This window comes from Vulpes vulpes, chromosome 7 (assembly GCF_048418805.1).
Source record: "Vulpes vulpes isolate BD-2025 chromosome 7, VulVul3, whole genome shotgun sequence".
Classification (NCBI taxonomy): domain Eukaryota; kingdom Metazoa; phylum Chordata; class Mammalia; order Carnivora; family Canidae; genus Vulpes; species Vulpes vulpes.
This window is the reverse complement of record NC_132786.1, coordinates 10,189,077-10,199,211: the sequence shown is the minus strand read 5'-3', so window position 1 is coordinate 10,199,211 and position 10,135 is coordinate 10,189,077. Positions and strand designations below refer to the sequence as shown.

The 10,135-nt window shown below is 41.5% G+C and overlaps 1 protein-coding gene across 1 annotated transcript in view; it reads right to left on the bottom strand.

The window, feature by feature from the left end:
- Positions 1 to 1,528: 1,528 nt before the first annotated feature.
- KIAA1549 (KIAA1549 ortholog) overlaps positions 1,529 to 10,135 on the bottom strand; it is a 138,333-nt gene continuing 129,726 nt past the window's right edge. The window contains exons 19-20 of the mRNA XM_072762919.1: positions 6,763 to 6,908; positions 1,529 to 4,809 (exon numbers count right to left, since the gene is read on the bottom strand). Of these exons, the coding sequence (XP_072619020.1) occupies positions 4,558 to 4,809; positions 6,763 to 6,908 (398 nt within the window). The 3' untranslated portion in view covers positions 1,529 to 4,557. The remainder of the gene's footprint in view (positions 4,810 to 6,762; positions 6,909 to 10,135) is intronic.

Sequence of the window (10,135 nt, the reverse complement as noted above, 5' to 3'; positions counted from 1 at the left end):
TTCAATGCTGCTGCGTGTTAAGATAAATTCCCAAATGTACTGTTAACACACACAAGCATGGAAATAGGATCGTACCGTGAGGTTTCAGTTTTCAAGTCTTTTTAATACTAGAGAGAGGAGTCCTAAACACTCAAAAGTCACCTCCAAGAATATCAAAAGAAACCTAAAACATACACACTCCTTATTCATTAGGTAGTAAGTGTGAGCCTATTACATTTTATGAGTATATTACAGCAGTTGCTCTTAGGAACCCCTCTCACCTGTTATAAGAATATCCATCAATGTGTTGGATTAAATGTAAAAACGAAGTTCAAGTTACCATTCCATAAAAATGTGTTTTGTGATTAAATGGTCAGTGTGCAGGTACAGAAGTGGACTCCCTCGTGCTCCTGTCGGGGACAAATGTGGATAAGCAGGCTCTGGAGACTGGCTTTGGAGGTAGAAATGGAATGGCTAAAGCTCACCTCGAGCTGAAGTTAGTATGGTAGTTAAGACTGGAGCCCCTCTTCTCGCCTGCCCAGAACCTTAACCAGCTTTCCTTTCAACCAGCAAATTCATTCATGTCTAAGAATCTAGTATGAAAAGGGAAAGAGACGTTAATGATTAACATGGATTACTGCAAATGCAAATCAGTGTCCAAGTGACTGGGTTGCCACTGGAGCATGAAGAAGTACAATGCAGTAAACACTGACCCTGTACACAGTTAAATGGGAGGCTCATAAAAGCACAAAATTACCTGTTTTGGCCCAAAGCCTTCAGGTGCACCTTCACCTGTGCTTTGCATCACAGGCCTCATGTCCTGAAAAATCCGGTTGGCAAAACCCGCTCAGTCTGCTGCTCAAAAGCCATGTCCCCCCAAAATCAAAACATACTCTATTTTTTTTTATTTTTTTTTCAAAACATATTCTAAAGTTAAATAAAATTTGGAGAAAACTGTATAGACAGCTACAAAGAAGTGGAACATGTTTATTTATAACCTACTATGCTCCACAAAGGATTTAATGTGTTTGAATGGCTGACCACAGAGAGCTGCCCTACACAGTAAAACCTTGGTGGAATTCTTACTATATTTTCATACTTTACAATTGATCCTCCAGCAGTTCTTGGTATCCTGCTCTTCCCTCCTTCAGACTGGATCTCCTGCTGTGCAGACTTTCTTCACAAACTCTTGCCGTATTATTGTGAACACATCCTCACAGCTCCTTTTCCTCCTCTTGCACTCCCTAAACAGTGCAGTTTGGGATTCTTTTTCCATATTGCACTGGATCAAGTTCATTTTCAAAGACAGCTTTGCCCACTTTTCCATCCTTACCTAGACTCACCCCCAGCTCTTCCCTTGCCATCTCACCAGCTCCCCCATCTTCATTATAGTAGCTTCTGAAGTGGGCTTCTCCCCAGGAGCCCATGGTTTCCAAATGTGCAACTTCCCTTCTTCTGAGTACCCAATGCACCTGTGTATTTTCAGTAAATCTTTTTTTTTTTTTCAGTAAATCTTATTGATGTTCACACCATATAATGTATCTGTAGCTTCTGTCTTTTATATCCAGCCGTGCTGTCTTAGATTCTAAGCTCTAGGAGACAGGGCTCACGTTGACTTTTTGGTGCTAGAAACGGCAAAAAGTCAGGTGCAGAAAGATGTTTGATAAATGCTGTTTTAAAGTTAAGGATGAAGAATGTGAATTTCAAGCAAATTGGGAAAGAGGGAGGAGTCACATGAAACCCTTAATTTTGCTCTGGTTACCTCCATGCAAAGTCACTCACTGGTGGATCACAGCATATCAGACTAATTCCAGTGCAATCATACAGATAACATTTTACATTTCACCAAGCTTTGCGCACCCTCCTCAAGGGTTATTTGCTCATAAGATCACATCTGAATCTTGAAAGAAGAAATTCTGGGAGGTAGACAAAGAGAGTCTCTGTCCTCATTTGGCTGATGGGGAGAAACATGTTCAGGAAGGTACCTGATGTAGCAAGCTAGTGACAAAGCAGACTCTGAAAACGATCTCTAACCTTCTCTGAAATTCTGACTCAACTTTATAATCTGCATTATTATCACCAAATTTTAAACTAGGAAAAGAGAATACACACAAAACTTTTCACTTTAGGGTGCTTCAGTTAATGGAACTCCAAAGGCATACATGATAAACATGAGGACCTTTCTTTTAAATAGATCACGTTAACTGAGTGTTCAAAGACCCATCTGGGTGTGGTGCTCCCCATGACAGTCTCTCCCAAGTTGGTGACAGGTAAAACTGCTGCAGGTATTTAGAGAAAACAAGTGCAGAGTGTGCTTTATAATCAACACAAGAGTGCTGGTGATCCCATGAGCCTGCTCACACCACACCACACATCACTGGTTATCATATGCTATCTTTGGTCATGACATTCGTTGAAAAGCCTATCAATTCTAAGCTTAACAATACAGGTTGAACCCTTTCATGCTAGTCTGAAAGGCATCAAAATCACTACCACAGCCCTCTGGAAAAGAGATGCCCATTTCTGCAATGTATAGAGGAAGTAACCATTCTTAGTACACAGCGTGCAAAACATGAGACTGAGCAGAATGGGAGGAGGGGCCTGCATTTATTCCACTTGCTGTCACAAGATCTGAATTCACTGTAAGGTGTCCACAATGAGATTCTGCTTGGGTATCTGAAATTCTTAACATATTCAGGAAACCTGGTATTTTTGAGTGACATGCAAAGATAATCCTCCACTTTGGGGAGAGTCTGATATTAAACCAAGACCAAGAGATAAGAAATCAAGTTCAGAAAGTGGTCTTATCTCCCACAGTCCTTGGAGCCTGCGAGGACTGCCTGAAAAGAGATTTCCATTCCTTTCACATCCATGAAAGACTTACTCTCCTGCATCCCTCCCCTCTTTCAGAGGGCACAGATAAAAAGAGGCTACATTTAACTGCTCAGAACCAACACTGCCTGTAACAGAAGACTGACAGGCTTCATTGAAGAAGTGCTAAAACATGATTCTGGTCCCCAACAATTACCCTATGGAAACCTATTTTAGCTGTTACGGGGTTCTTAGAATTCAATACAGATTTTGACTTGTCAGAGCCCTGAATTGTTAATTAAAAGTATTAGTGGGCCTAACAAGAAAGGATTCATAGTAGAAACCCCATTATCTGTTTTTCTTCTGAGCTTCACTAGGTATCATAAAACAGAAAGGCCCTTGTTATTATATTCTTTAACTTGGGAAGTAAGGAAATGCTGACTTCAGGAGTGAATCTCAAGACAAGATGATACCCTCTGTCAGGCCCCAAGTGCATAAGATGGTTTTAAGAGTCACCCAGTGGTCATGCACAATAAAATCAGAAATCAGAAGCAACTCTCTCCTTTCCCTTGTGGTCCTCAAAGCTCTTCTTTACATTTCTTGATGTATTACAGAGGCTGGACTGAACTCTTTTTCATTTTCAGGTCTTGAACACAGAGAAGGTGATTATTAGAAATGTACTCATGAATAACAATTTGTTGGCCCTGGTGGTTTTTATAAATAACTTTTGCTCATGTAAGATTTCTCATTCAAACATAATTTTTGAGCAACTCATCAGCCAAGTGCAAGGCTTAGTAAGGACCTCCTGAAAGCCTCCTTCTATAGGACTGATCTTAATAATGGCATGCACTGAAATGGGATGCTGTCTGTAGTTGCATGCGCCCAATTAATAACAGCAAATATAATTAAGAATGTAAATCTAAACTCCAATATGTATTTTTTAATAACCAAATAAATATTAAGCTTTCCCCTGGAGCCCCCCATTTGGGAGGTTCATTCATTTGTTCTTTCTTTTTTCCTTTCTTTCTTTCTTTCTTTCTACGACAAAATGAAATCTTCAACATATTCTTCCATTGAAAAAGCCAAAGTTGCATTTCACAGACATAAAGGTGAAGGGGCCCTCGGAGCTATAGCACCAGAAGTAGAAGGAAAAAATGCAGATGATGGCTTCTTTTGGAATCATCAGGCTCTACAATCTATCATTTGGTTTCTCACTAGTAGCTTTTTAAAATTCCCAAACAGTCTTAGTATTTTTGTTGTTAATGTGATTATTAAAATAAGTTCCTATGGAGAAAAAGAGGGAAATCAAGCCGTTAATAAAATGTCTTCAAATCTCTTTTCTCAGAAAACTAAGCAGCAAGTTCATCATACAAACCAGGCTGAAACACATCTTCCCACAGAAATGCTGGATTCCATTAATCCCTATGCCATCTACACATTTCCATCTTTTACCTTTAAAAAGGAGACTAATTTAGTGATTTTTGTTAGTTTCGGTTTGTGGTTTGCCTTCACGAAGTGCTGCTGGCTTTTGGCCAAAAGTACATAAATTTCGACAGAAACCCAAGTGGTCAAAAAACTGCCAACTTATTGAAAGCATCATGACCTGTCACATGACTATGGCATCCTCTAAAATTGCACCTTGCTCCCTTACATGGGCACCTAGCCCAGGAGATGTGCGTTCTCTTACAAACACCCACTTGGTTGATTTCCATTTAGTCTTGCTTCCACAGGAAGCAGATACTTGGCAAATTTGCAAGGTGAGGCCGATCAGCTGTGGAAGTTCTGCACGGCGGTCTGTTTCTGGGAAAGCCGGAGCAGCTCCTCTCGGATTGCTTTGATGAGTGAAGCCGAAGAGTGGCCGGGTTGGAGGTCTTCTGTGGAGCTGGTGGTGTAAGTCAGCCCTGCACTGGGCAGCCCCCTGTGCGGGAGGTTTCCGGGAGGAGCAGAGGGCTCCCTGCCTGAAGTCCTTGGCACCTGGAACAGCGGTGAAGAATACTCTTGATGTCCAAGCACATGCGTCTGAAAAACCATGGAAAACGTTACTGTACTTCCCAAGTAAGAACAGGAGGGAAAACCCATTCCAACTGGTGGTGGGCACCATCTCAGGACTACTTCTGGCCACCCCCCCCACTGAACTGGACCTGCCAATGAGGCCCCCAGGATGGAATATAGAAACCGTGGAAGAACTGTGGGAGCGAGAGCAATATAGTAAAGACACCCTGAACTTAACAGGTCCTAATAAATACTTGCTTCAAGGCAGACAGAAAGAATGATGAAGTTGGCCAATTCTCTGTGCCTATGTGTGTGGAAGTAAGTGGCCCACTGGGAGAAGAGGAAGGGACCTGGAGCGTTGGGGTGCCCTGTGGAGGTGACAGGTCAAATGATGGTATCTGAGAGCTGGAAGAGATAAGCAGACAGACAAGAACTGCTTCTGCTCTGGGGCTCAAGCCCTGGGAGACTGTGCAGGCGAAACACATGGGACCCAAAGAACATCAACAATGTCACAAAATCATTCTCCATTTTATTTATCTGGGCATCTACTGACTGTTCTGCAAAGCCTTTTATCTCCACTGGAACATATAATAGTTTTGCTTATATTTGCCTAATATAAGTTAATTGGGCATCCATTTGACCAGAATTATTGTACTTTTCAATGATTTTTTCCCTATCTTTTCAGTGAAAAAAAAATCTCTCTTTAAATACATGCATGAAAACTAAATCCGTGGTTTCACTTATGCTAAAAGTAAGCCTCATGGTAAACATGGCATTCAAGCCCTAGAATATTTCTACATTTCATGCTTCCAAATAGTGATAAAGAGGCAGTGTGAACACCGGATTTAATAGGAAAACCCAAAACACCTCATGAAAATAAGTTGGGCACGATGAAGGCAGAAAAAGGTCAACAAGTATAAAGCAGATACCTGAAATCCTAAGTATAAAAATGTATCTATTAGAGGAAAATTATATTCTAAAGTTAATTTTCTTTCACTGAGTAGTAGAAGCCTCCGGTCATGAAAAGAATTTAGTGTTTCTGCTGGAAAAACATGTAAATGCATATAAAATTCTTGAGAAAAACAAAGAAAAGCATTTGTGGAAATGACCTGTGCCCACACTGATTCTGTTCCTATAAAAGAGTGATCAAAGTAATGAGAAGATACTAAAAGAAACTCTGTGCCTTGGAACCCAAACTGTGAGCTTGTGGCAGAAGCACCTTGTGGGGGTCATAACATAAATGATGTGGATAAACCCACAACAAAGCATAAACAGTGAGCGAGTAGGTATGTAAGCTCATGCATATTTACACAGCAATAATGCCAAAGATCAAGTCCAGATTTTAGTCACCTACAGGTTCAAATTCACTACTTGAAAGTCAAAATCATGGAGCCAGAAAGAAGAACAAAGTTGCCTGGTTCTGGGGGGAAGGGCACGTGACACTTAGTGTTTAACTAGCACAGACTTTCCATTTTACAAGATGAAAAATACTAGGGAGATGGAAGGTGGGGATGGTTGCGTAACATCATGAATGTATTTAAAACCACTGAACTGTATACTTAAAAACGGTTAACATGGCAAATATTATGTGTGTTTTATCACAATATAAAAAAATGGAAAAAAAATTTAAAGTAGCTGTTACTTAGAGGTCTCTGTCCAGATTTTCTGTAATGAGTATCACTTTTAGTATTTTCTTTAAAAGGTTACTTCCAAAAAAAATCACTACTTTAAGCCCGAAATCTGCCTCAGGAAAAATTATACACTTTCCAAAAGTTCAGTGCAATTATTCTACCACTCCAGGTGGGTGGGAATTTACTATCTGAAAACTGCAAGCAAAAATACATTCACGGAGAAAAAAGTGAGAGAGGTTATTAGAACTTTTACTTATGTAGGCTTTAAAAAGCGGTCCTCAAAGCAGAAGCAGCTGAATTAAGTGATTACATCTGAATTTTCAGTGATGACCCAAACACAAATACTTACAGATTCTCTACGGCCAGCTTCATCATCCCCATATGAAGTCCAGCCAGGTCCTCCATACTGGCCGCCTCTGGTTGGTGGGATTTCCGCTGGTTGGGCTCCAATTCTGCTTGCAATTCCCACCTGTGTCAGATGCTGAATCTGGGAACCTGAAGGAACATAGTGGGGCAGCCTGGTCAACACTTGCAAGGAAGTGAGGCTACCTGGCAAGACACTTTGGTTCTTCTTCTTCTTTTTTTTTTTTTTTTTTTAAGATTTATTTATTTATTTGAGACAGATAGTAGAAGGAGAGGGAAAAAGAATCTCAAGCAGGCTCCATGCCCAGCAATCCTGAGATCATGACCTGAGCCAAAACCAAAAGTCAGATGCTTAACAGATTGAGCCATCCAGGCACCCAAGACACTTCGGTTCTGACCACAGTTCTCCCTTAGGGACAAGGGATATAAGCACTGTTCAACTATGGCACCAATTCTATCTCCAGAGAATGTCATTTCCTACGAGAAACAGACCTTGGGCTTCTTGGTTCATGGGCTTTTATTTCCATTTATTTCCATTTAATACAATGGCTAACAGTGATGTTCTTATTTTCCTGGCTAGACATCAAAGGATGGGGAATAAAGGCTATAACAGAGGGTCCTTCCATTCATTTCTATAGAGGTTACATGTAAGGATGATCTTACTTACTGGGGAGAAAGGAGAGGAAGGTTTTGGAGGTGTAAAGAAGGTAAAACCTGGCTCCTTCTTGCTCTGGCTTTGAGACTTAGAAGGAGATAAAATACAATATGCATTTTTTAAAAAAAAAAGGTATGTGGCATAAATCAAAGAAATATTTCAGAATGTTTAAGTCCATTTATTTTTAACTACATGTTTCCCATAATTTAGCTATGTCATTATTAAAACTTTAAGCCACACACCCACAGCTTCCTCAGTGAGGTATACTGATGGCAAAGCCAGGAATCTCTCTCAAGCTCATTCTCCACACTTGGACACACTATAGCATTGGACAGCTATGAAGGCTGGGGTATAAATGACATATTTTCCTCCTCTATCAACTTTTGGTATATATTCATATATATATATGGTATATATCCCTATCCCTATTCCATAGATTAAGGGAGAAAAAAGTGATCTTTAAGCACTGTGAAATAAAATACTTGTTTCCAAAAGGGCCGAGAATCATCAAATTCACCTGTGCTGTTTAGACCAGTCCTACAAGGTTCAAAGATTTCACAGAGGTAGGAAAGGTAGCCCTCTCCATCTTCCAATCCTCTCCTACTCAACTTGTCAAATTAATAGACTCCATTAACCAAATACATTAAAAAAAAATAAGGAATACTACAGTTTTATTTGGATATCTAAAAACTAAAGGTCAGAAAAAACCTGCCAGGTTCCTATCAGAGCAATACACTATGCAGAAGCTCTTGCCAGTTACTGAAGTTTTATAATAGTCATTAAAATTATTGGGACCATCAGTACTCTTTGCTCAATATACATTGTTTGAGCAAATCCTGCAAAGAATAAAAATGCAGCACACTGTTCCCCAGCATTTACCAAGGTGCAAACAAGTGCATAGACAGAAAAGCATACCACAGTGTTAAAACTACTGTGGTAGTTGGAATCATAATTCAGACACAATTCTGCACCTTGCTTTGTTTACATAATGATAGAACACAGGCTTTCTCCCTGATTCAAGTGGGGCATCACACCCAGGAAACATGGGTTTGCACTCCAGCCCTGCCATTGTGACCTTGGGCAGTCGGCTACAACTCCCACCGAGCCTTGATGCCTCAATTCTCAAATGGGGATAAAAAATCAACTCCATGATGTTATTTCAAGAATTGAAAGAGATAAAATAGGTCAAGTACCATAAAAGGAAGAGGCAATTGGTAAATCCTAAATCCTCTTTTTCTGATTCTTTCTGAGCTCTTCATTTTATTATTTCTTAAAGATTTTATTTATTTATTCATGAGAGACACAGAGAGAGGCAGAGACACAGGCAGAGGGAAAAGCAGGCTCCCTGCAGGGAACCCGATGCGGGACTCGATCCCATGACCCCAGGATCATGACCTGAGCCAAAGGCAGACACTCAACCACTGAGCTACCCAGGTGTCCCTGAGCTCTTCATTTTAAATAGCTGGACAATTGGGGTCTTCCAGAGAAGAGGGTGAAGTAGGACCTTAAGCTCACTCCATCCCACAGATACAGCTAGATAACACCCACATTAGTGTAAATAACTAGGAAATGACCTGAAGATTGGCAGAACAGACTCTCCATAGCTAAACACAGAGAAGAAGTCACATGAGAAAGGGCAGGAAGGGCAGAGACATGGTCAAGAACCAAACACATCTTCCAGACAGCCCTCAAGAGGGAAGGTCACTGCCAGCATAGAGAAGGGAGAGGAGGAGACCCCACCCCAGACACCCCAGGCATAGAAGACCTGCACTGGGAAAACAAATCCCCCATCATTTGGCTTTGAAAACTAGAGGGGCTCAACTTCATGAATTCTTATAAACAGTGGGGTTTAACACCTAGAACTTTGAAAATGAATAGGCTTAACTCTGGAAGCCAGGGGGTGAGAAGAAACTGAGTTCCCACTTGAGACAGTATAGAAGCATCAGTTTGAAAAATGCCTGGGTACAGAGATGCCATTTCCCTGCCCAGCACCCCCTGACTACGTATAGGTGACACCTGCAGGAACCAGTGCAGCACAAATACTCTCCACCTAGTTTGCTATAAGTGCACTCTGCCCCCACTCACTCCTGTGGGCCCAGCCCCTCCAACCTGCCCTCAGCATATCTCCAAAGAAGCTCCAGGTTCCTCCCAGGGCAGAACTGAGAAGCCCTGCTAACAAGGGGCACCCTGTTCCTCCATTCTTCTGTAAACAGGCTCCCTCCACCCTCGGCAGGATCCATCCAAAGAGCTGTCATAAGCATGACAGAGTGCAAGCAGCCATGACGGGGGTCAGCACCACTCAAAAAGTGATTCCTGCGCTGAGGTAAGAGGAAGGTAACCACACACACCCGTCCAACTGGTGTGTTGGCAAACATCTGGTGTGACTATAAGCCCTGCCAATCAATGAAAGCTTCTCAGGGGACAACAAAAGGAAAGTACCCTGCAGTTCAGTGCTACTGTATCTCTGGCAAACACCTGGTCTGACTCAAAACAAGCCCAACATGACCCCAGAGTGGCCCACTAAAAACAAGGGACCAACCCCTGCCCACAACAGGCAAATAGAGCCATCAAAGACAACTGTACAGCCACAATAGTAGGGTGCATGCAACACACACAGGAGATATCACTTAAGCACCAGGTTCTGGTGAACAGGGACATTGCACTGCAGAACACTATAGGACCTCTTCTTCATAAGGTCAAGAGC